Genomic DNA, 27,709 nt, shown 5'->3' on the forward strand with positions numbered 1-27,709 from the left:
TATTCTCCTTTTGATTCTGACTGCCAATTTAAACAATAGATAATTTTTCTGGTGATAAAAAAAAAAAAAATACACTGGGAGAATGTGGCCAAAGACGACTTTAGGCACGTTTTTCCTGATCCTCTTCTCCTAGAATGTGTTCTAATGCCTTGCCATTTTTACAAAAAACACACGTTAAGAAATAAGCTCTCCCTCTCCTCTTTAATAGTCACACAAGTGTGTCAGGAAGCATTTCTAAATATAGTGATCAGTGAATATACACTGCTCAAAAAAATAAAGGGAACACTATGATAACCCATCCTAGATCTGAATGAATGAAATCTTCTGAAATACTTTCGTCTTTACATGGTTGAATGTGCTGACAACAAAATCACACAGAAATTATCAATGGAAATCAAATTTATCAACCCATGGAGGTCTGGATATGGAGTCACACTCAAAATCAAAGTGGAATACCACACTATAGGCTGATCACACTTTGATGTAATGTCCGTAAAACAAGTCGAAATGAGTGTGTGGGGCCTCCACATGCCCGTATGACCTCCCTACAATGCCTGGGCATGCTCCTGATGAGGTGGCTGATGGTCTCCTGAGGGATGTCCTCCCAGACCTGGACTAAAGCATCCCCCAACTCCTGGACAGTCTGTGGCGTTGGTGGATGGAGCGAGACATGATGTCTCAGATATGCTCAATCGGATTCAGGTCTGGTGAGCGGGCGAGCCAGTCCATAGCAAACGGGCGAGCCAGTCCATAGCATCAATGCCTTCCTCTTGCAGGAACTGCTGACACACTCCAGCCACATGAGGTCTAGCATTGTCTTGCATTAGGAGGAACCCAGGGCCAACTGCACCAGCATATGGTCTCACAAGGGGTCTGAGGATCTCATCTCTGTACCTAATGACAGTCAGGCTACCTCTGGCAAGCACATGGAGGGCTGTGCAGCTCCCCAAAGAAATGCCACCCCACACCATTACCGACCCACTGCCAAACCGGTCATGCTGGAGAATGTTGCAGACAGCAGAAAGTTCTCCACGGCATCTCCAGACTGTCAAGTCTGTCTCACGTGCTCACTGTGAACCTGCTTTAATCTGTGAAGAGCACAGGGCGCCAGTGGCCAATTTGCCAATCTTGGTGTTCTCTAGCAAACATCCTACACGGTGTTGGGCTGTAAGCACAACCCCCACCTGTGGACGTCAGGCCCTCATACCACCCTTATGGAGTCTGTTTCTGACCGTTTAAGTGGACACATGCACATTTGTGGCCAGCAGGAAGTCATTTTGCAGGGCTCTGGCAGTGCTCCTCCTGCTCCTCCTTGCACAAAAGCAGAGATAGCGGTCCTGCTGCTGGGTTGTTACCTCTTACGGCCTCCTCCACGTCTCCTGATGTACTGGCCTGTCTCCTGGTAGCGCCTCCATGCTCTGAACACTACACTGACAGACACAGAAAACCTTCTTGCCACAGCTTGCATTGATGTGCTATCCTGGATGAGCTGCACTACCTGAGCCACTTGTGTGGGTTGTAGACTCAATCTCATGCTACCACTAGAGTGAAAGCACCGCCAGCATTCAAAAGTGACCAAAACATCAGCCAGGAAGCATAGGAACTGAGAAGTGGTCTGTAGTCACCACCTGCAGAACAACTCCTTTTATTGGGGGTGTCTTGCTAATTGCCTATAAGTTCCACCTGTTGTCTGTTCCATTTACAAAACAGCGTGTGAAATTGATTGTCAATCAGTGTTGCTTCCTGAGTGGACAGTGTGATTTCACAGAAGTGGGATTGACTTGGAGTTACATTGTGTTATTTAAGTGTTTCCTTTTTTTAAATTTTTTTTTCGCAGTGTGTGTATGTGTGTATATATATGTATGTATGTGTGTGTGTATATATATAATATATATATATATATATATATATATATTATATAATTATAATATAATTTTAGTTTTTATGTACTCTCTAAAAAAAAAACTGCATAATCACACTACAAAGCCCCCCCCCAATTGCCTTTTCCCCAACTTGTTAATAAGCTACACAGACATTCTTTCAGTTTCAGTAATTTTCCAGGAATTTTTTTTAAAACCTTATAAACTAGGAAACGGTGCAGTGGCATTATAGTACTCATGTATTTTTATGTGAAGATGGGAAATTCCTGGGAGGGACTGCATTTGAGGCTGCTTTTTTTTTTTTTTTTAACCTCCATACTGTGGGGGAAATTTATCAATGTTGGTGTCAGGTTGTATAGATTTTTACTCCTGTTGGCCTGGTGTATTTTTTTTCCCAGATGCTCAAAATTTATCAAAATGGCGCACGGAACTTAAAATTTTGTGCAATTATAGAAACCAGTGAACTTCAGAGCTAGGTTTAAAGGGGTTCTCCACCATAAGGTGATTTTAGTACGTACTTGGCAGACAGTAATGGACATGGTTAGGAAGGATCTGCGCTTGTCTTGGGGATAAATGGCTATGCTGTGAGATTACCATAACACTGTGTGGCTAGCTTTTTTTGTGAACTGGTATTTCCTGTTTGAGCTTTTCTTCTTTTGACTACAAATCCCATAATTCCATTTTCCTCCCTCCCCACACATCAGCCACCCCACCATTTGATACATAAATTAGCTGCATCCATTCAAAGACCTGTGGTTTTCAATCAGGGTGCCTACAGCTGTTACATTAGTTGCAGATTGATCTCTCTCCCACCAAGCGATCGCTCCACCCATTGAAGCAGACAGGCTCCCTGTCATCAGCTGACTAGTGAGTCAGGTCTCTGCCGCATTGAAACCTGTGAAAAATCTGAGACAACAGTAATTTTGTATGCTGTTAAAAATAAATATTGGAGTGAAAATCACATAAGAATTGTGAGAAAACCGTCACACACAGGTACAGACACTATATTATGAACTACACTAAATTTACAGCCTGTAGCATAGTCAAATAAAAAAAAAATCCTGGAATACCGCTTTTTTAAGCTTTGTGCTCTGGCATCTGATACATTTGTACATGTCCTATTAGGTGGTGTAGGTTTGCGCAAAAAAAACAATTTGCCACACATAACTTCATGTCCACTGCATAAAGTGCTGCACCGTGCCCCAAACAATACCCAGCTTTGAAAAAATGTTCTTTTAAAAAGAACGCACAAAAAAGCAGCAACACCAGAAAAACTGTGTACATTCAATAAGTGTCCCCCTATGGCCCCAAATCTCAGCCTAGTTGCTGGTCTAGAAACCTCTGGTTGCTGTTAGTTGGGGTGATTGGGCACATGGTTGGGGATGGTGGATGGTTCATATCACACTTGTTTTACAGGGGTATTCTAGTGATAAAAAAATATATATATAATTTTTAAACTGGTGCCAGAAAGTTAAACAGATTTGTAAATTACTTCTATTTAAAAATCTTAATCCTTATAGTACTTATCAGCTGCTGTATGCTCCAGAGGAAGTTCTTTTCTTTTTGAATTTATTTTCTTTCTGACAACAGTGCTCTCTGCTGACACCTCTGGCCGCGTCAGGGACTGTCCAGAGCGGGAGCAAATCCCCATAGCAATCCAGCTCTGGACAGTTCCTGACACAGAGGTGTCAGCAGAGAGCATTGTGGTCAGACAAAAGAAATTCAAAAAGAAAAGAACTTCCTCTGTAGTATACTGCAGCTGATAAGTACTGGAAGGATTAAGATTTGAGAGTCTCCTAGGACTGAATCAACCTTTTCCAGCCCACCAGAGCACCTGAAAGCTGAACTAATTTATGCAGGATAAAGTCAGCAACTCTGAGAAGTTCTTGCAGAATCAAAGTACTGCAACTTTGCTCATCTCTAATTAACTGCATTTATTCCCTTTTGAGAATGCAAAACCACAACATAAACACTGTTTTACTTGCGTTGGTGTCTGCTGCTGCACACTTTATACAATAATTTTTAGGATTTAGCTTTTATTTTATTTTTTTTTTTTTTTTTTTTTTTTTAGCAAAGCCTCAATGCAAATTAAATTTTTTCTGTTTTTTTAATTTTATTTCTTTCTTGGGGATTGCTCTGTGTAGAAGTGATTTTGTATTCTGTACTGAAATAGCTAATGAAAGATTCAGCACTGTAGGTGTTCCTACCTACACCCTTCATGAGGCATTCTTTCTGAGGCGTTAGCCAACAGGCATTTTATATGAAACCTTAAAACTAGTGAATCCTTGGTAGCGGCCACACCTTTTTATTATAAATTCTGTGCGTGATCATTTCTGGCAGGCAAAACAGACTGTCTGAAGGAGGTTTATTTGCATGAAGCATGTGCAAGTTGTTTATGTACCCTTTTTTATTATTACACCACTTGCACATGAGCTCAGTATACACTTATAATACTTTCATAAAACTCATATGAAGTCTCTTACAATGATTAGTGTGATAGTTTATACAGGGTTACCCACCTTTTAGGGACATTTATTTTTTAAGACTTGCAGTATTTTTGGGCTAGACATAATTTTAGCAGTTGGCTTATGTTTATATTCCTCAAAACTTTTAGTTTCTTCATTCCTTCAGCTTTTGTGTATCATGGTCTGCAGAATTACAATGATATCTCCAGACCCCCTCCGTTATTATCATCTTTGCTTTGATCATAATTGAGTTCAGATGGTCATCCTGGAGAAGACTGGAGGCTGAGCCATCAGGTGAGCTCTCTGAAGGACATGGTTGAATAGGATACTGCTTTGTACAATGTTAAATATTAGATGCAAAAGCCAAAAGGTTGAGAAGTTATGATAAAAGAACCAATATATTAACCTGAAATAGATGCTTTACAGTAGATAGAATGCACTCAAAGGTGTTCATGGCCTTTAAAGAGGTTATCCAGGAATAAAAAAAAAAACACGGCTTACTTCTTTCAAAAATTGCTTCACGTCTGTCTCCAGGTTGGGTGTGGTTTTACAACTTTGCTCCATTCAAGTCAATGGAACTGAGCTGCAGAACCACACCCAAACTGGAGACAGACAGGGAACAGTTTTTGAAAGAATGTAGCTCTGTTTTTTCTATTCCTGGATAACCCCTTTTTAAGTCTAGCAGAACTTAGCCTGATACAATGATTGGGTGAAGATATGATGGCTGTCCATTTGCTGGATGTTCTTGTTTTGTGTATCATGATTTGTTGAGATGATCCTCCTTATTCACAGAAGAGAGAAATTGTGCTTAACAGTTGTAACCTACTGAGGAGTATTGTGGGCCAGGGTCTGCATAGAGTCCTTTTTAGGGTTGGAGGATAAGGTAGGGTTGATACCTTATCCTGTGGCTGGGTGAGCCAAACAAGTTATAAAGTTGTTTTGTAAATTGCGCAGTTATGGTTACTGCATTAATGGTGGTCTGGCAGTTGGATAACTATGTGTCGACTTGTCAACGCAAGAGATCACCAATGTCTCTGTTGCTTTTTGAAATAAGTAAATATTGTGACCAGCAGTTTTCTTTTAAGGGAATGTGTCACAAGGTTCATGCTCTTCTAAAGACAGCATAAACTAGCGACAGAAAAGCAGATTTCATGTATTACCTACATCATGTAATGCAGCCTTTGCTTAGATATAATGGAGACAGAGCGTGATACCCCCCCCCCCCTGCACCACTGATGACAGCTGTCTACCTATACACAGTATAGCCAGAAAGATGTCAATCAGCAGCTGGTGGGCAGAGGAAGTGGGACCTCCAGAATATTGAGGACTAACAAGCACAAACATATTGAGACTACTTCCCTGCGCTTGGTGTCCTTGATATCTGTAGAGATATCAAAGGGACAGCTGCATTACACGATGTAAGTAATACATTATTGTAATTGGTGGCACTGTCGTTAGTTTGCTTCCCTCAGATAAGACAGCAAAGACCTAGAAAAAATATCTTTAAAGGGAATATGTCATCAGAACCTAATGATTTAAAACAAGTTTTTATGTTAAACATTTATTTATTTTACTTTTTTGGAGGGATTTTTTTTCCCTAATTTTCCATTTTGCTATCTATATTATATCTAAAATAATCCTGAAATCTGTCTTCTTTCGGACCACCATAATAAAGCTTAGACTTCCTGTACAAATATCACTTTCCAGTAGAGTCCTCCTTATCACATACAATATTACAGGTAACGGTAAATATTAATGGCTCAGCCTCCCCCTCCCTATGGAATAACCTCTGCTCACATAATATATAGAAGATGACAAAAAAAATAGAAACAGATTATAAAAAGAGCATGTTCAGTATCTGGCTCTAATTAAGAAAAGAATAGACGACACATTTACTTTCAGTACAGCATTCAGATAATCATTGGTAGTTTAAAATCAAATTTTAATAATGGCATCTCATTGATAAATGATGATTCAGAAGATTATTTTGACTGGATTACATTTCATATACATTTTGTTTTCCTTCAATTCTTATTTTGGAGCGAGGATGGGATTTTTACATGTGGCATTGTGCAATGATTTGCCAAAAAAGTAATTCTAAGAATCCTAGAAATGCACTTTCCAAAGAAAATGTAATATTGTAGATTAGATTTTTTTTTTTTTTTTTTAAGTACCTGTTGCTTTTATTCAAACCACTTTTTCATGTTGGAATAAGCTTTGACCAAGGGCAAGTGTTTTTCCATCCATTACGACAGAAACTCCATGTCTCCCTGACACAATGGCCCTCATTTACTATTGCAAACCCGACATGTTTTGTTGGGTTGTGCACCAGATTCTGTTACATTGCGCCAGAATTTGCATCACAATTGAAAAAAACCCAGACTAACTCTCTAATTTGCTAAGAAAACCTGAAAAAGGGGTGTGGCTGCCGGTTAAAGGGGTCGTGGTCTCCGAAAAGGGGCGTGTCCCAGACATTTTCACAAAAAAGCAACATATTTACTAAGGTTTCCCCATAAAAGTTGGTGGATTTGAGCTGAGAAACACCAGACAGATCAGAGCATGTGTAAAAAAAGGAAAGTGTAGGGAAAGTGGAAAATGTAGGGAAACCTTAGTAAATACCGTGGAAAATAAATTTGTAGGGAATTTAAAACCCACAAAGATACCTACACTCCACTCTTAGTACATAAGGGCCCATGTGTGAAAATAAAAGGTCAAAATGTAACCGATGATCACAAGTGGTAGTGGTTTAAACCAAGTGGACCAAAAGGATTTCAATTCAGATGACTTTGCAATATTGGTTTCATTGGGAATCTGTCCTATCATTCTGAAGATTAATTGCTTTTCTTTTTTTTAGGACTAGGCATTATTGTTTGTACAATGTGAAGTCATTTTTATGAATGAAACAGAGATTATAGTGAGTTCTAAGAGAGACATTCATGATATCATTAGCCATATAACCAAAAACCGGGCTAAGTTGGTATTAGGCTGGGAAGGGACATATGGAATATGAAGATTAACAGTAGCATACCATTATTGAAAGTCCTGTCACGTTGAGAGATGGAGTTTTATGCCCTTTGGTTGTTGTTTGTGCCACATTGCCAGTTGAAAGGTTTTGAGGGTAAGGAGGAATAATTAGGGCAGCAATGAAATTTACCCTGCCCAGTATTAAAGTAAGGTGAGAAAAACCTGCAAATGCTGCCTATGTAGCCATGAAGTATATGGAGGCAGACTTCAGACAGATCAATGATGCCTGATGAAGCTGCTGTTGCAGTGAAACGCATAGCATGCTGGGAGAATAAACTACCCTTGCTTTTACCTATCCATGCTTCTTCTGTGACCTGCGCCATTGAAAGCCGGCACCTCTGTCTGAAGTCTGCCTCCATATACCTCCTGCTCAGCCGGCTGGCTGTGGACACTACATGCGCTCACCATTGTTGTGTATGTGGGTACACAACACTTCCAGGTGAGCCTCCTCTTTCAGCGCATAAGTTGCCTGAGAAGTTACTCTTATAATACACCATGGAGCGCTTTGTTTTTTGTCGTTTTTAGCTATGTAGCCATGAAGGCTTGGAGCAACCCCCTGGTAAAAATATGTGAACAGCTAAAAAATGCAGCATGAGAGTTGTCCTAATACATCTTGAGAGTAAATGGCCCAAAGAGAAAGAACCATTGGGTGGATGCTGTGATCATGGCGGCATGGTAGCTGCCTAAAAGAGGTATAATAAAGTTGAAAACTTCTTGCCTCAGGGTCCAGAGCCCAGAAATGTCTTAGATTTATTGGTGTAAGTAAAATCTAGCTTTTGAGGAAGGCGTGAGCGTATTTGACTATTTTAAGTACCTGGAAAGGGGAGGTGGGGGGGGGGGTCCAGTATCTCATGTGGTTGCTAGCATGTTGTTGGCTGACAGCAGGGCAGAGCTGTTGCCTTATGGTCTTGGGAAGGGTTAATCAATGAGAAGAAAAAAAAAAAAAAGAAGCTGAATGTAGGCCCAGTTTGTGAATGACAGGAGCTTGTACCTGAGCCCAAGGCAAACCCTTTATCGATGTTAAAAGTGGTTTAAGCTGTGTAGTACACAGCTTGGCCATGCATTATGCAGATGGCCCATTGATTTCAGTGGGTAACATAGAAAAATTATATAATCAGGTTGTTAACCCAACCCGGACAAAGCAGTTCCACAGAATTTGGAAAGTTCCAGTTTGTAGTCCACCACTTTAGGCCATTGATGCTCTACATTTCAACAGTTAAATCTTTATGATCTTAGTGGAACCCAAAAGTACCCAAAAATGAATGAATGAATGTTATGCACGAGGCACAAATTCATAGAGACTGTTACGGAAGACTTCTGTCTAGGATGTTATTCCACTTTAATTTCAACTTTGTTTATTTGCATATGTCCTTTCACATTTCCGATAACTTCAACATTCTGTTTATATTGGCATAATGCATTAGATAGTTTAGATAGTTGCCAAATTTTTCACTGGGCCTCTTTTTTGCTTTTTGTTTTTTTTTTTTTTTTCTTCTTTTTTGTCATTTAATGTTTTCTGATTTTAATGTAGGTATATTACAAAGTCAATGATATATTAACTGGGAGATGAATATCTCTACCGTGAGCACTTTGTGTGAAATACAACACTGTTGGCATATTTAGCTTGTATGATGAGGCAAGCAATTTGATTACCAAAGTGAGTGAAGTTGGCAGCATGCATAGTGTGGGTTGTTGGGCTAGTCCCTGTCTGTTTTTGAGTAAACAATCTGACCATAATTTTCAACATTTGGTTCTCTTTTACAAAGTGTATTGTGGGATATACCCAGTATAGTACAATTTAGGAAGTGGCACAGAAACAAATACAGGCTGCTTTAAGAATATTTAGTGCAACTGTATAAAATTTTACATTTTTTATTTGACTGTAGAAAATATAGTGCCATTGTGAACACTGTATCCTTGAATGGTCACTACACTAACAAACTTTGCATTAATCAGTAGCACAATGGAATACAAGAAACTTTGTATTTTTATTAAGAATGCCCCTTTTTTCCACAGACTAGCTTTACTCCTAAACCCATTAAAAGGTGCTACAAGTATCTTTTAGGTGATTAATGGGACTGTTGATTCAAGGAGGGATCTAGTTAGACTGCTTTTACACTATAAAAATACCTCCGTTATAAATGCCGTTATTAAAAAAAAAAAAAAAAAAAAAAAAAAAAAAAAATTTGAAATCGGCCGGTTTAACAGCCAATTTCCAGGGTTTTTAGAACGGGTGTTTATAACGGAGGTATTTTTATAGTGTGAAAGCAGTCTTACATGATGCTGATGTCTCAAAATGAGACAAAGGCAGAGAGACTCACAGAAGTTTCTGAAGGCTCTAGGTTAGACACATCATAGCAGCTAGTTTCCTCCCACTTTCTAAGGGACAACAAAAATTTAAAGATAGTTCCTGCACAGGGGAAAGCTGCAGAAAATACCATTTATAAATGTCCTCTTATGGATAGAAATAGTGCAAGACGATTATGCAAAGTCATCTAAAAGTACTTGAAAATAGATAATTTACGTTTCCTGTGCTGTCATACTCCTCGCCCAAATAGTCTGGGCCTCTCTGCACTTGTTTACATGTCCATAGGTTAGACCAAAACAGATTTTTCTTATAATATTTTTTTTATTCCTAATTTCCAGAAGAAGTGCACAATTCTTTCGCATTCCTGGATGACTCTGGGACAGCAACTTTAAAATCACGGCCTGGTCCTCGTGTGAGACCCGTGCTTCAGCTTTCTACAAGTGTAAGTATATACCGCGTGTTTCCTTTTTATTGTGGATTAATTATACTTTTTCATGCTTCCCGGATTGTCCCAAATTAAAAGCAAGATCTTCTCATCTGCATGTGAGAGACAGCACTGTGAATGCTCACATATCGCCATGTAAAGATATTTTCCCATCTTAGATTAAAGGGGTACTCCGGTGAAAACCTTTTTTCTTTTAAATCAACTGGTGCCAGAAAGTTAAACATATTTGTAAATTACTTCTATTAAAAAATCTTAATTCTTCCAGTACTTATTAGCTGCTGAATGCTACAGAGGAAATTCCATTCTTTTTGGAACACTGATTACATCATGAGCACAGTGCTCTCTGCTGACATCTCTGTCCATGTTAGCAACCGTGCATAGCAGATGTATGCTAAGGGCAGCATGGTGGCTCAGTAGTTAGCACTGCTGCCTTGCAGTGCTGGGGCCTTGGGTTCAAATACCACTAAGGACAACAATAAATAAAGAGTTATTATTATTATTATAATGATGTCAGCAAAGAGCACTGTGCTCGTGATGTCATCAGAGAGAATTCCAAAAAGAAAAGAATTTCCTATGTAGTATTCAGCAGCTAATAAGTACAGGAATGATTAAGATTTTTTAATAGAAGTAATTTACAAATCTGTTTAACTTTCTGGCACCAGTTGATTTGAAAAAAGTACCCCTTTATGGTATAATCACAAGATATTCCATAAATGTCTGATAGGTGGGGTCCCAGTCATGTCTGATCGCTAGATTTATTAAAATAATGGCTATTTCATATTTTTTTTCAACAATGCTCAGATGAGGATATTTAAGCTAAAAGCTTGGTTATAGTTACTTTATGGTATGTATGATTTTATTTTCCACCTAATTGGACTATTGGTGTATGTTGTCATACTGAATGACAGAATATGAATAAAATGCCAATGTTGTACGCATCGCCATTCACATTACTGTAATGGGCATGCAAATTTTAGTGCCCTTAAGAATTTTGCCCACAGGGCAAATGCCTCCCCCATGCTATGCTACTGATCGCAGGTATCCAATGGCCTCCTTAATCAAAATCTCTGCAGAGGGGTTGAGTTCCACATACAGGACATGCTGAACTAGCAGTGAATAGTTGTCAATAATTTCATTTTACAGCATAGCAGAAAAGTGAGGAACATGATTCTGGATCTTAGGCATTATAGATTCCTAATCCAATACATCACTTCTTATCTGAACTCCATGCTATTATGTGGTTGAAAATAAAATAAGTTCTTGTCCTGTGATTTCTGTTCAAATTGTACTAAAGGTGCAGAGCTTACGGCAGTGTCAGTGCCTACAGGATGGTGGCTGTGATTAATCTGAACCTGACAGCACCTTTATGCTGCCCTCTCTTAGGATAGCATTAAGGAACAATTTCAGAGAGAGCAGCATAAAGGGGCTGATAGGTTCTCTTTAACATTGTGATCCCGTTGTGAAGTCATTGGGACTCTGAATCCACAACTGCTATGGTGCTATTTTATATTTGGGTTGTCTGGGTCTTCTAAGTGAACCTGTCATGCTGCCAGCAGTAAGTTATAGACCAAGAGGAACTGAGCAAACTGATATATTTTTCAGGGGAAAAAAAATCAGTATTGCATGATGTTTCTTGATTTGAATCTGCTTTTTTTATTTTTTTTTTTTATTTTTTTTTTATGCTTAGGAGTCTAGTGGGCAGTCTTATCATTGATTGACAGCCAAGTCTGAATGCATATTAATACAGGGAGGTCTGTCAGTCATTAAATGAGACGGCTCACTGAACCTATATGCATAGATAACTTTTTTTTAATCTAAAAAAATAAAAGACTGGAATATTTCTAGTTTAACCATGAAAAACCTTTAAAACCTTATTGCACCACCATATTTTCTTGCTATAGATTAACAAGCACATCTGATCGTAAAAACCAAACGTGGGCACTTAGAAATTTCCTTTCCATATACCTTGTGCATAAAATCTACATTAAAACATTCAGGTCCACACTACAAAATTTCCGAGTGGAATTCTGCTTTTAAATTCCAATTGGAAATTCTGTAGTGTGAACCTGAACCTGAAATCAACTCTGGAAATGCTGTCAATGGAATTCTGACATTCAGTGTGCACTACCGAATTTCAGCATTTTGCCGCTGAAATGTTGCTGCCAAAAGAATAATCTTGCTAATTTTTTGGACAGAATCCATCTGGAATACATTGCCATCTATGGGGATGGCAATTTGCGCATGGTCCTAGCCGCAGTGCCTTTCAAACAAACTCCAAAACATACGGAAAGGCCCTCTATATGGAAACTTGTAATGTCAGATTTGATAAACTGAAAAGATAAACAAGTGTATGATCTACAGTCTAAGAACTGCACAGTACTTGTAGATGTTCATCCTCGTTCCCTTCGTGTCACGCCACCACCTTCTCCTTGTCACTTAGCTCTGTAGTGCAGCATTCTCATGATCCCCCCCCCCCCCCTCCCCCTCCAAGCACTGGCTCTCTGCTAGGGATGAACAGCACCTCCACCCAAGGTTGCCTACATACATGGAGAGACAAAGCCAAAATCGTGTGTAAGGCTGGGTTCACACCACATTTTTGCAATACAGTTCCCATATCAGGTTTTTGATGCAAAGCAGAGTCATCAAAACGTGTACAAATTTTAACATATATATGGTTGAAAACCATCTACGGTTTGAAAAAAGATGTCCGGTAGCATCTGTTTTTTCAAGAAAAAAAACATAAGTTTTTAACGTTTCACTCAATTATGAATAAAGTTTCACAAGAAAAAAAAAACTTTCGGTGTGAACTGGGCATGTGCAAAGTCAAAAACCGTATGGTGCAAACCAGATGGAACCGTACACACATACGGTTCTGTACGGCTTCCATTGACCACCAAGTTGAGAGAAAAAAAAAAAGTGTACAGTTTCAATAAGTTTTTTCACCGGGACCAAAAACCTAGGCTACGGTTTTGGGTACAGGGAAAAAAACGGACAAAACCATACAAGATACAAAACGGACACTACCGGATCCATCGTTTGGCATATAGTTTTCAATGTAGAGTCATACATACGGTTTTCAATACCGTTCTATACGGTTATCGAATTGAAAGCGTATACGGGAACTGTATTGCAAAAATGTGGTGTGAACTCAGCCTAATACCAGTTCAACTCACTTATGCCAGTATATTCCATTTTAACCCCTTAACGACCAAGGACGTATATTTACATCCTTGGCCGGCTCCCGTGATATAACGCGGGGTCACGCGATGATCCCGCGTCATATCGGGTCGGTCCCAGCATGACGCGGTGACCCCGCGTCATATCGGGTCGATCCCGGCATGTATCTGATGCCAGGACCCGGGGCTAATAGCGTGCGGCAGCGCTCCCGGTGCCGCGCGCTATTAACCCTTTAGATGCGGCGTTCAAAGTTGAACGCCGCGTCTAAACCGAAAGTGAAAGCTGCCCGGCTGCTCAGCGGGGCTGATCGGGACTACCGCAGTGAAAATGCGGTGTCCCGATCAGCTGGGACATGAGCGGAGGTCCTCTTACCTGCCTTCCGGAGTGTCCCCTCGGCGATTGATTGCTCCATGCCTGAGATTCAAGCTTGAGCAATCGACCGCCGATAACCCTGATCACTGCAAAGCTATGGCTTTGCAGTGAACAGGGTATAAGATCAGTGTGTGCAGTGTTATAGGTCCCTATGGGAGCTATTACACTGCAAAAAAAAAAAAAGTGTAAAAAAAATTAAAGTTAATAAATGTGATTTAACCCTTTCCTTAATAAAAGTTCAAATCACCCCCCTTTTCCCATAAAAAAAAACACCATGTAAATAAAAATACATATAAACATATGTGGTATTGCCGCGTGCGTAAATGTCTGAACTATAAAAATATATAATGAATTAAACCACATAGTCAATGGCGTATGCGCAAAAAAATTCCAAAGTCCAAAATTACGTATTTTTGGTCGCTTTTTATATCATGAAAAAATGAATAAAAAGTGATGAAAAAGTCCAATCAATACAAAAATGGTACCCCTAAAAACTTCAGATCAGGGCGCAAAAAATTTGCCCTCATACCGCCCCATATGTGGGGGAAAAAAAAGTTATAGGGGTCAGAAGATAACAATTTTAAACGTATACATTTTTCTGCATGTAGTTATGATTTTTTACAGAAGTACGACAAAATCAAACCTATATATGTAGGGCATCATTTTAATCGTATGGACCTACAGAATAAAGATAAGGTGTCATTTTTTACCAAAAAATGTACTGTGTAGAAACGGAAGTCCCCAAAAGTTACAAAATGGCGTTTTTTTTTTCTTCAATTTTGTCGCACAATATGTTTTCCGTTTCGCCGTAGATTTTTGGGTAAAATGACTGAGGTCATTACAAAGTAGAATTGGTGGCGCAAAAAATAAGCCATCATATGGATTTTTAGGTGCAAAATTGAAAGGGTTATGATTTTTAAAAGGTGAGGAGGAAAAAACAAAAGTGCAAAAATGGAAAAACCCGTGGTCCTTAAGGGGTTAAACTTGTCAGTGCAATAAGGTTTACCCTATCCATTTACCAGAGGCTGTACATCCAACTGGTTTCCTTGGGTTCTGCCCAACTTCTTCAGGGATCACATGACTGCCATAATGCCCAGCTATTTATAATGATATACTCCCATGAAATAGAAAATTATCAGCTGTTTCAAAAATACAAATTCCTGCTTTCAAATCATAGAAAGCTTGGGAATTCTAAAAACATAATATAAACAGATTGTACATTCTTATATTATAAAACAATTGAGATCAATTTCTAGAATGTCTAACTTAAATATACCCTGCGGATCATTTCAAGGAAAGGGCTCTAGCTAGTGTTACTACAGGTGCAGAGTAGAGAATGATATGGGAACGCTACACCAGTGCTCTGAAATGAGCGTGAGAATGATAAGCTACAGAGCTGCCTCCAGGAGAGGATGGCAAAATCTCACCAGGGAGAAGTAGAGAAAGCCATCTGAAATACCAAAAGGTATGGGTGAGACTGAAAAAACACATGTGCAGGAGATCTCACATAAACAAGTAGTGTGCAAATCTCAGAAGAAAGATCATGCACCCATAAGTATTTCTCTCAACAGAAACAATTACACACACTAGTTTATTTTTTTCGGTTTCGCATATCTGACATTAAAATATTCCATATAGAGGGGCTTTCCATAGGGCTATCATGTTTTGACTGCTTCTTGCCTGGCTTCACTTGTGTTACAGGGTTAAGGGGGCAGTCAACCCTAGGTGCCACTGACCTGTGAGTGCCCCATATAGTCAACTGCACCTGATGGTGCATCACTCCCCCGTTCTCTCTTTCCATGTGCTCCCAGTCAATAGCATAGAGTCCAATAGAGGAGCCGTTATACAAATCACTCCACCTCCTCCAATACGTTGGAGTGACGTGATGTGTATCTGTCATGTGCTCCTCCATAGGACTTCAAGTCAGGACTAGTGAGAACTACAGTCTTTTTGTAGGGGTTGTTTTTTTTTTTTTTTTTTTTTCTTGTGAATAGAGGGGTCTGGACAAACACCCAGATTTACATTGTGTCAGCATATACAATGCATTCGGAAAGTCTTCAGACTCTTTCATTTTTTCACATTTTGTTAACTGGTAATTCAATTAAGGTTTCCATTAAGGTAGAAGTCCAACGTTGGTTTCCCACTCATTCTGCAAACATCAGTGCAGAGAAATGCTGTTTAGTACAATTGACAGGGGAACCATACAACTCATGTAAATTCCGTGTACAAGTTCTGTTTACCAGAAAAGGCCTCATACACAGAAATCTCTGGGTGTCATACAATTGTCCCTACAACTGTAACACCCAATGTGAGCTGTGTCTCTCCTCACTTATCTTTAGACCTACACCTTAAGAATGTCTCTGTACTGTTTTATTCAGCTTTTCCTCAATCCTGACCAGTTTACCTGTCCCATCCCCTGAAAAACAACCCTACAGCATGAGCTGCCACCACCCTGCTTCACAGTAGGTGAATTGAACAGATGATGAGCAGTTCCTGGTTTCCTCCAAACATGCTTAGAATTGAGGCCAAAATTTGTCAACAATCAGTGTCATCATGCATAATATAACAGTAAAAATTGTAAATCAGTTTGCTCTGCTCCCTGTGCTATAACATTTTCATGGTGATGGGGGGGGGGGGGGGGGGAATAAAATAACTTCATAAGAAAACAGTAAATAAAAATAATCACACTAGCACACAAGAATGTTAGCAAATTTGTCATGAGTACATTTACACAGGACAAACAATGTCATGAATGTTGTGCTTTGTGATGTAAATTCAAAATTTTCAGAGGTAGTGAAGGTGTATTGATCAGTTGCCTTATAAACGAAAGCTTCATGGACAATGTAAAAACTAGGACCTGACTATATAAGGCCAAGATTTAATTAAACATTTCTGTGATGGTGATTTCTTTATTTCAGAACACAGACACACAAGGATTAGCTGTACCGACCCCTTCCGTTCCAGCAGGGTTTACAGATAATGCCTCTACAGGTATGTTTTTGTTTGCAGTCGCAAATGGTGACCGATCTGATTGCTTCTTTAATTTTTAAAAAGACCTCTGCAAAATTAAAGAAGTAGTCTAGTTACTATAGGCAATTTTACCATGCTTCCTCTACAAATGTTTTGATAAATCTCCCCCAATGTATCAACAGATGGTGACCATTTGATCAATTTTTATTTTTTATTTTTTTTGTTAACGTAAAACATATTTTTTATTAAAAAAAAATAATAATATTTTGTGATTTATTTTTGATTTGACATCTGGTATGGAAAGGCATCTGCACTCTGGGTGGCTTGGTTGCTGAGGTAACTGTTTGTTGCCCAGTAAGTATCGGGTATGGGCCCCATTAATAGAAATAGGATCTTTATACAATAAACTGTTGGATGTACTTTTGCAGCCTTGTTTCTAGATGAGTGATCTTAAATTTTTTATTTTTTTTGGCTATTTAAAAAAATAAAAAAAATTGACATTATTTTAATTGTAACTTTTCATTTTTGGTGTCCAGGCAACGGCTCAAAGCTGAATGGAAGCTACAGATTGTATAGTTCCGTTGGAGATCTTCGATTCACGAATTATGATGATGATGATGATTATGTTGATGCTGATGATGATCTTGATGAGATCCCTGCACCACCATCTATGCCGCCACCACCTCCTCCAACCATGGCACCTCCGCCGCCACCTCCACCACCACCACAAAAAAGTCCTCCTTCATCCGTTATTTCATCTCCACAATCTCCAAGTCCTCCAGACTTTATACCCCCTACCCCAAATTCTTCAGTACCTGTGCCACCTAGTTTTTTGCCAACAGATCAATCTGCAGTACAAAGAGTAGAACAGCATCAAACAAATAATGTAACTAAATGCAAATCTGAGACTGTTCTTAATGCATTTTCTAAAGATTTGCCCATGACTTTACCTAATAGATTTTCCATGAATCCTGCTGCTTTCCAACATAACCAAGGGCAGACCAATTTTAGTGCTGAGCCTCAGTCCACATTGCCAAGGTCCTTCAAAATACCTCCTCCAGCTCCAGCCAGGACATCATCAATACAGTTGCCTCAAGAGCCTCAGAACATTGATTATTCTAAAGATCCTCCCCAGAATCCAGTGCGATCTAGCTTTAATCCAAGTTTTCAAGCCAAGCTTTTCACAGCAAAGCAGCAACAGCAATCTCTTAATGATACACTGAATAAGAGAAAATCCATGTTGATAATGGAAGATCTTCCAGACTTCTCAGAAAAGTCTGATCAGGGATTAGAAAAAACAGCAAATATGACCGATTCATTAAACCCTAGAGTGCCTCAATTAAAAGAGAACACCTCTGTTCTGCAAAATCTTCATGTAGCATTAAACAAGGGAACCAAGAATGAAGATATTAATCATAACAAAATGGAACCTCTATCAATATCTAAGGAGGATCTTCCATTGCAGTCCTACCGAAGGCTTAATAGCAATGAAGGTGGATTTACATCAGTTGTTTCTAAACAAGGTGAAGGGCAAAAATACTCCCAGAATGGTGCTGATCATAATACTCTTAACAAACGTGGACACACACAAGAAATACACAAAACTTTAAAGCCTGCTGTTAAATGTATTTCAATCAAACCTATTATAAATGAGCTTTCATTATCAAATGCAAATGGGTCTAAACATAACTCTCTAACAGCAAAGGAGATGGAAGTATTGCCTCAAGAGTTGACTAGAATAAATAAGGAAGTTTATCCAAAACCAGAAAAAAGTTCAGAAAATGTAAATGAGTGTCCTCCCACACCACCCCTGAAGGCCTCTCTTTCACTACCTGTTCAAAATATTACACCACCAAAGACTCCACCAAAGACTCCACCTATAAGTTCAACAACTCCACCACTCGCTCCGCCTTTTCGCTTGCCTTCACCACTGCTTTCTCCAAAGCCGAAGACCATTTCTGTCACCCCAAAACAACCAGCACTTGTTCCTCCTCCACCACCACCAAAAGCACCACCTGCACCTCCACCTTTACCAAGTTCTTATGGCCCATCAAGTTCGGTACCTTTGCTAGAAGCATTACAAGCAAAACAGCAGACCCTAAGAAAGATTCCAAAGTCTATAGAGGTTAGGCCTGCTCAGACAACACCTATGCCAAGTGTTGATAATGAGCAAAAAATCAGAGTTGGGAAGATAAAGGGTGAGTTAGAAGCATTATTCTCTCCAAAAAAAGATGAGAAAAGGGAGAGGCTTATAAATTCTCGTATGGAGGCAAATAAGAATTCCAATGGCAATTTTTCACAGTCAGGAGGAGAAAATAAATTGGTGAATTCATTAATGTTGAAAGTGCCTCTTCTACCTGCTAAATTAGAGAAAGACGATGTTGATGCAGACAATTCCGAATGGCTGCCTAAAAGTAATAACCTGGATATTCAGATACCTGAGCCAGACTATTTACCAGCAAGCCCTGCTTACAAACTGGAGAAGCCAATATATGCAAAGTTACAAAATAAAATTCCAAAAGCAACTCTGGATATACCTGTTGCTCCACTGCCAGTTGCTTCCCCTCAAAAAGACACATCTACAGAAGGTGTGTTTGAGACCTCCATTCCAACCTACAAGCCACACCGTGAAACAAAGTTATTGACCGAAAGCATTAGCTTAGATGAACTGCCAGTACAAATTTCACAACCAGTTACAAATTTTAGTATAAACCTGGACAGTGTTTCCCAACATACGGAAATTGCAAATGTAGAGCAAGAAGCTCCACTTAAATCTCCTGCTGAAAGTACAATTAATCACCCTGTCACCGGAGATCAGGTTGAAGCAAATTCTCCATTGGCTTTACTAATGGCAGCACAAAAGCGGGCACAGAAAGCAAAGTCCTTAGAAAGGGGAAATCTTCCAAAAATTTCTGTTACAAGTGGGATTATTAAGAGTATATCTGCCTCTCCATATAATGAAAGAAGAGCAAATACATTTGTTGTTTCTCCCTATAAGGGAAATACAGGAAACTCTACGGAGGAAGTCACCAGTTTTGCATCGAACTCAATCGAAAATTCAGACTCTGTTTCAAATTCATCAACCCAGAAAGATGGAGTACTCCAGTCTTATGATATAACAAGTACTTTGGATAGAGATGCTGATAATTCCAATGACAAGTTTAGTGTACCATATGTTTATAATTCAGTTGACATACCGGTTTCTACCACAAACAGGAATGAAGACTATTTAAAACCAAAATCAACAACATTCGATAACCGTTTCTCTACCACTGTGCCAAGTTCAACTGAATCCCCTAGTTTTAATATTTCTTCTTTTCCTTCACCGATCCCTGACCGAAAGATGGATACTAAAATTGAATATGAAATAATACCACCCCCAGCAGAGTTCATGAATAGTCCAGTACAATCAATTAGTAGTAGCATGCAGCAGGAAAACAGATCACATGTCTTTGATCATGATACAAGTCTTCATTCTGATTTAAGTCCAACTTACGACAGAATTAATTCAGTTATTCAGCCTTTTCCTTCCCTGTCAAACACAAGCAACTTTGGCTATTACTCAAGTGATAATTATGGCACTGCACAAAGGAGCTCCCTTATTAAGAAACGACTGTACATGCCTGAACCAGAGAGTTCATGGAACTATGGGAAAAATACAAGCTCCTTAAGGTCTTCTACTATGCCAGGGTCTTATATCAATGCAAAGTCTAGCTCTAATATGGTTCTAGATCCACGACGTTCCAACACAACATCAAGATTCTTACCTCAGGGTAGGAGAGATTATTCTGAGAATATGAACCGAATAGTACCACCAATGACTGATCTGAAATACAAATCTCAAAGTTCGGATTACTCAATGGGACAATCATCATCCAGGTTGGTATGCATTAAAATATGTAAAATGGTATATGGCAAATACATGTTGAAAATGGTGTCCTTTCACATGCTGAGCATTATTTAAAAAATCCACAGCTTTTCTCCTATGTTGCCAAGTTGATTGTCTGCTACACAGATATAAACGATTATACGAAAAGCAGCTGATGCCTTTGACAGCAGTTAAACTTGACCCCTTAAGGACTCAGCGTTTTTCTGTTTTTGCACTTTAGTTTTTTTCCTCCTTACCTTTTTAAAAATCATAACCCTTTCAATTTTGTACCTACAGACCCATATGATAGCTTGTTTTTTGCGCCATTAATTCTACTTTGTAATGACATCAGTCATTTTACCCATAAATCTACGCAAACCCCCCCCCCCCAAAAAAAAAATGTAAAAAAATACATTTTGGGGGCTTCCGTTTCTGCGCAGTGCATTTTCGATAAAAATGACACCTTATGTTCTGTCGGTCCATGCAATTTAAATTATACTCTACTTATATAGGTTTGATTTTGGTTTTACTTCTGGAAAAAATCATAACTACATGCATAAAAATTAATACGTTTAAAAATGTCCTGACCCCTATAACTTAATTTTTGCGCATACAGGGATGTATGAGGGCAAACTTTTTGTGTTTGTGATATGAAGTTTTTATTAATACCATTTTTGTTTTGATCTGACTTTTTGATTGCTTTTTATTATTATTATTTTTTTTTTATGGTATGAAAAGTGACCAAAAATACTCTATTTTGGACTTTGGAATTTTTTTACGTGTACGCCATTGACCATGCAGTTTAATTTGTTATATATTTTTATAGTTCGGACATTTACGCACATGGCAACACCACATAGGTTTTATTTTTTTATTTACATAGTGTTTTTTTTTTTTTTTTTTATGGGAAAAGGGGGGTGATTCAAACTTTATTAGGGAAAGGGTTAAATCACATTTATTAACTATTTTTATTTTTGCAATGTGTTAGCCCCCCATAGGGGACTATAACAGGCAGTACATTGATTGCAGACACTGATCAATGTTATGCCATAGCATAGCACTGATCAGTGTTATCGGTGCTCCACTGCTCCTGCTTGGATCTTATGCACGGAGGAGTAAATTGGCAATCTGACAATGAGGAGGCAGGTAGGGACCCTCCTCGTGTCCTAACAGCTGATTGGGACACCACGGATTCACCGCTGTGGCCCCGATCAGCCAGACTGAGCTGCCGGGAATGCTTTTTTTTTTTAACTTTAGACGTGGCGATCAGTAATGTCCATATTAGCCATGCGATCGGTGATGTCACCGCGTGACCCCGCGTTATATCGTGGGAGCGGGCGCCGGACGTACAGGTACACCCTGCGTCCTTAAAAGGTTAAGCTGGATTTACACACTGTATTTTAGTCAGTATTTTTAATCCCTACCCCCAGACAATGCAGGGTGTAAATATACGCCCTAAAGGGTTAAATGACTATGAAGCAAATGCAGAGGCTGCACTTGCTTCATAGCGATGAGAGTCTGGCTACTGATCCCGCCACTCCCAATCGTGTGAGTGAGTGAGTTTGACTTTTTTTTTTTTTTTCTCTTTTGAGTTGGACAACAATAGAAAAATATAAATTGGGTATCATTTTAAACATATTGACTTACAGAATAAAGAAAACCATAATTTTTACCATAAATTGCACTGCATAAAAACAAAATCAACCCCCTTTAAATTGCTAAATTGCATTTTTCTTTCCAAAGCCCGGGGTTAAAGGGGTACTCCGGCCCTAAGACATCTTATCTTATTCCCTATCCAAAGGATAGAGGATAAGATTCCTGATAGCAGGGGTCCCGCTGCTGGGGACTCCCGCAATCTTTCATCCAGCACCCTGCAGGAGCAAACATCGCTGTGACATCACGATACTCTGGCCCCGTGATCATGATTCATCAGACCCGGAGGCTGATAATAGAGGGGTGCTGCATGAAAAATTGCGGGGTCCCCAGCGGCGGGATCCTCACGATCTGGCATCTTATCCCCTATCCCTATAAGATGTCTTAGGGCCGGAGTACCCCTTTAAGTCTCTTAAAAGGTGGGGGGGGATAAAAACTGGAAATTATAGAAAAAGTATTTGAACCACACCTCAAGAACATCACCCTACTGGGTACACAATGGAAATTGATTGGAAACAGCCGATTTGAAACAAATGTAGAAATTTATTAAAATACAATACAATGAATTAAAACAAAGACATTGTTATAAAATAATACTGAGAGCAATATTAGATGTTACAATAATCTGCCATTGGGCCCTAATGACAGAATTGATGTATAGTATAGAGCAATTGCCGGTTTCTAAAGTGCTAGCAATATAATGTTGATGAATGCCGATAATCCGGAATATACTGCTAATCCGGCAAATGTGATGTGAAATAAAAATCAGATGAAAATTCAGTCTCTAGGTTGGTCTAGATTATGCTGCCCATAGTCTATAGATGAATGGATATACGTTATCTCACCGTGACAGCTGGTCCCGTACTGCGACGGGCAGAAGATGGTATATTCTGCGAATGCGGCGATGTTGTCAACGGTGTGCGGGCAGTGTGATCCTCCCGAGCCTGTTGTGAGTGGAGCTCCGGCAAGAGACTCCCAGGTGGACGGTCCACAATAGCAGTTTACACCCGTTCTGGTGTCTGACCTTTCTCCTTGATGTAAAAACAGGACACTCATGGAGCTAGCAACGATCTTTGTTGTACGCCCAGTCGGTGTGGGTTTAAGGTTATTGCAGCAAGTGCAGTAGACTGCTTATTTCAATTGTAGAATATCGGCTTAGATTAAGGCAATGTATCTAAATATCGCTCTGTTCAGACTGTAAGTCTAGACGCGTTTCAAGGTGCTAAAATCGACCCCTTCCTTAGTAGGCGAATTGGGGGAAAAAACTGAGTATTGACCTCAAGGCCAAAGGTGGGCTTTGTCCTTAAGGGGTTAGCAAGAACTGGAACAGACATAAAGTACCTATTTCGGTGGTTTGGACTTGCACCGGGTTTTGGTAAAAATACTGATCAAAATGAGGCACAAAACACATTGTGGGAACATAAGGATAGCTACCCTTTAAGATTATTTCAAAATAAATATTAACTTACTAACCTGTTAAAGGCCACCATAATGGGCTATCAAAGGCAAACAGAAAAGGAAATGCAATGTTCTATTTTGCTGCTGGCATTCTTATGGATTTTACTTTGATATGGGCTAACTACTTAAACTTTACTGCAGACCACATATATCTCTTTTTGACAGCTGTGTTCCCTAATGGCAGTGGCCTTTTTCAGCAGGAAAATGTGCCTTGTGGAATTCAGAGTTCATGGTATTGTCTCCAAATTCTCCAGATCTTAGTATGATTGTAAGAATCTGTGGGATGTGCAGGATAAACAAGCTGAATCCATGAAGGTTCCATTGCTGCTAGCCTCTTGATCAGTGATTGCAAACCTATGGCACGCCGAGCCCCCTCTGTAGGCACGCGGCCATAGTTCGCCATCATCCAATTCGGGACATCCCTGTGTCCCGAAAGATCTTTTCGGGACACAAGGATGTCCCTGTTACATTTCTGCGGCTCCGTTAACTTTAAAAACGCAGGGCCGCCTGGAGGTAGCGCACGCAGGGACGTCACTGACGTCCCGTGCATGCACCCATGGCAACAGCCGAGTGGAACATCGAGGAGGACGACGCGCTGGCATGGTAAGTTACCTGTGCATCATATTCAGTGTTCCAACCAGCGCTCCTCCGGTCCCGGGACCTACTGCTATGGCCTGTAGTCCATAGCAGTATATTGTGACCCCTGACAGGCGGATCGGTGGTCGGAACACTGAAGTGGGGCAGTACACAGGCATACAGCCTCCAGCCATACACTGTATATGGCTGGAGACTGTATGTCTGTGGGGGAACTGTACTGCACCTAATGTGAAGGAACTATACTGCCAACCTAATGTGGGGGGACTTATACTGCCAACCCAATGTGGGGGGACTTATACTGCCAACCCAATGTGGGGGGACTATAAACTATCAATAAAAAAAAAATAAAGAAATAAAAGTTTGGATCAATGAACTCTGTGGTGTTCTTATTTTAAAACAAAAGATGTTAAGTTATGGCAACTGTATGCGTTGTTTTTTCTAAACTTAAAGGGGTACTCTGCCCCTAGACATCGGGATTGCTGCTGCGGCACGCCGCTGTCATAACTGCACAGAGAGAGTTCGCTCTGTGCGTAATGATGGGCGATACAGGGGACGGAGCAGCATGATGTCATGGCTCCGCCCCTCGTGACATCACTGTCCGCCCCTTAAAACAAGTCTATGGCAGGGGTGTGACTACCGCCACGCCCCCTCCCATAGACTTGTATTGAGGGGACGGGCCGTGACGTCACGCGGGGCGGAGCCGTATTGTAAGGATGCTCCGGCCCCTGTACTGCCCGTCATTACGTGCAGAGCGAACTCTCTGCGCAGTAATGACAGCGGGGTGCTGCAGCGGCAATCCTGGGGGTCCCCAGCAGCGGGACCCCGGTGATATGACATCTTATCCCCTATCCTTTGGATAGGGGATAAGATGTCTAGGGGAGGAGTACCCCTTTAAACCTCGGTATTTTGATTTAATTGCTGTGCTGGCAATTTGAGGGGGGGAAAAAGTTGGCATGCATCACGGTTTGGGCACTCGGGCTCAAAAAGGTTCGCCATCACTGCTCTAGATGCTGTATTCCCAAGGACAGCTTCAGAGGTCTTATGGATTCAGATGGGTCAGAGCTGTTTTGGCAGTACAAAGTCACCTACGAAATAGGTCAAGATAGCAGATAAACCTAGCTTGCCACGTTTACTTAAATTCTGTACCAACTTATAATAATCTACACTGTACTATATAAGAGGGGGGGAAAAATAAATTTGTGCTTTTTAAAGAAAGAAGCTACATTATAAGTGTCAAGCTAACATCTAAAGGAATAATATGTTCTGCTTATAAACAGCTCTTTTCTCTTTTCCCCAGGGCACAAAGTAAACTCCCACAAGGAATGACCTTTACTGTCAGACCAGGCACCAGACAACCAATTTCCCAAATGTATCAAGGCGGCTACCTGTGAGCATGCCACGTTCCTGCCAACTAGCTTGGATTCTACTTTTTGGTTTCATGTTTTTAATTATATGAAGCTATTGCATTCTTATAGAATCTATTTTTTGTAATATTTTATCATACTTTCTCTTTTAATGTTGCTATTTGTGTCTCTTTATTTTACATGTTATGTGCCTTTTGGTTTACTTCACCATAATATTTTGCTTAAATACTGAACTTTTGTTGTATAAATATATATATACATATCTATTAAAAAAAAAAAAAAAAAATAGCCACTGTATAAAAAAATGTACATACGTTTGAAAGGAGAAGTCCTATGAGAAACCCTACACAAAGCACTTTGTATTTCAGTGTATATTTATATATGTGTTATAGAAGTTCTTTTTATGTACTCTCATATAAATGTAATGTCGTTTAGTGTTACAAGAGAGTGTCTGTCTGAATTTGCTTTTAAAGAGGATGCATAAAGCTTTTGCATGCTATATCCTCAATATTATTTTACAGCAATAAACTATTTTATGCTATATTACTTTTTTTTTTTTTCTTTTTTCTTTCCTAATTTTCTTTTTTGGCTGCATTTCATTTATTTATTTATTTTTGTCACAGTCTCATCGACAACAGGCTACAAACTGTCAGTCAGTATTCATTGTAATGTAAAATGGTGGTAGCTTTGTAGTCTGTTAGCGAAGAGACGGGTGTAAAAAAAAAAAATTTAAATGGTGTCAAATTTTAGCAGAACTAAACATACACTTTCTGAAACATACTGCAACTAATTTTTGTTTGACAATTATTTTTACAACTGGCATAAAGAATTAAGGGAGAATTTACTGAGGGAGTTTTTCAAATGCTGGTCTACCACCAGTGTAGGATCGCACCGGATTTATCTAGAAGCGCACACATTTAAAGGGGTACTCCGCCCCTAGACATCTTATCCCTATCCAAAGGATAGGGGGATAAGATGTAAGATAAGATGTCAGATGTCAGATTGCCGGGGTCCCGGGGTCCCGCTGCGAGTTCGCTCTGCGCTTAAATGATGGGCAATACAGGGGCCAGAGCATCGTGACGGCATGGCTCCGCCCCTCATGTCACGACCCGCCCCCTCAATACAAGTCTGTGAGGGGGCGTGGCGGTCGAGGCCTTGTATCGCCCGTCATTACGCACAGAGCGAACTCGCTCTGTGCAGTAATGATAGCGCTGTGCCGCAGCGGCGATCCCGGGGGTCCCCAGCAGCGGGACCCTGGTGATCTAACATGCAGTAGCATTAGAGTTCTATGCCAGCATGGAGCTGCTAGCAGGTGTAAATGTCCATTCTGTGTGTGGTGATGCCAGCCTCTTTTCATGAGAAACCATGGCCCCTCTGTGCTAAGCCCAATTTGGGGAATGTGGTGCAGAGCAGAAAAGTTACTTTTTGCCACTGAACTAGTATGGGGACTAGCATGCATGACCTGGCTCATAGAAATCTACCCTACAAACAATACATAACACTAATGCCATTTGAATCAAATAAAAATACAATTTTAAAGTTGAATGTACGCTATTGACTTGGTGGCTGTGCTGCTACTATTGTCAGTGGAGTGACAATATGATGGGAGCACACAAAGCTCATCCTCATGTTGTCCGGCTGCCCTATATATTTTTGAGATGTTAAGGTCATATAAACTGTTGATTTGGAAACTAGCCATCAGATACAGGATTTTATGGTATGATAAAACCTGCATATGGTTATACAAAGGGTTAGTATAAACAGGAGGGAAAATTTACTAAGGCAGGCCTTTCAGATGCCAGTCTTAGGTAAAAATCCTTGTGTAGTTGGAATCTCCAGATATATTAAAGGGGTACCGCAGTGCAAGACCACTTATCCCCTATCCAAAGGATCTCCTGGCACTCAATCTCTGCCCAGGATCGTATGTCTATCTCCGCACAAAGTGGAGGTCTACATGTTCTTCCCCCCCCCCCCCTTTCCTCCATGTATCTATTGGAGAGCTGGAGATACACGAAGACTGTATCTCCAACTCACCCATAGAGATGAATGGAGGGGGCATGCTGGCCACCACTTCGTGTGAGGGTTGACACTATCCGCTCCTAGCAAGAGCCGAGGTGCTGTGCGGGGG

At 40.0% G+C, this 27,709-nt stretch overlaps 1 protein-coding gene across 1 annotated transcript in view; it reads left to right on the plus strand.

The window, feature by feature from the left end:
- The window catches only part of LOC130356880 (uncharacterized protein C6orf132 homolog), a 37,638-nt gene extending 11,536 nt beyond the window's left edge, over nt 1–26,102 (plus strand). Inside the window, exons 2-5 of the mRNA XM_056558977.1 lie at nt 10,016–10,119; nt 16,590–16,662; nt 17,178–20,520; nt 25,515–26,102. Of these exons, the coding sequence (XP_056414952.1) occupies nt 10,016–10,119; nt 16,590–16,662; nt 17,178–20,520; nt 25,515–25,608 (3,614 nt within the window). The 3' untranslated portion in view covers nt 25,609–26,102. The remainder of the gene's footprint in view (nt 1–10,015; nt 10,120–16,589; nt 16,663–17,177; nt 20,521–25,514) is intronic.
- The last annotated feature ends 1,607 nt before the right edge of the window (nt 26,103–27,709 follow it).

The sequence above is a fragment of the Hyla sarda genome, chromosome 2 (assembly GCF_029499605.1).
Source record: "Hyla sarda isolate aHylSar1 chromosome 2, aHylSar1.hap1, whole genome shotgun sequence".
Taxonomy (NCBI): domain Eukaryota; kingdom Metazoa; phylum Chordata; class Amphibia; order Anura; family Hylidae; genus Hyla; species Hyla sarda.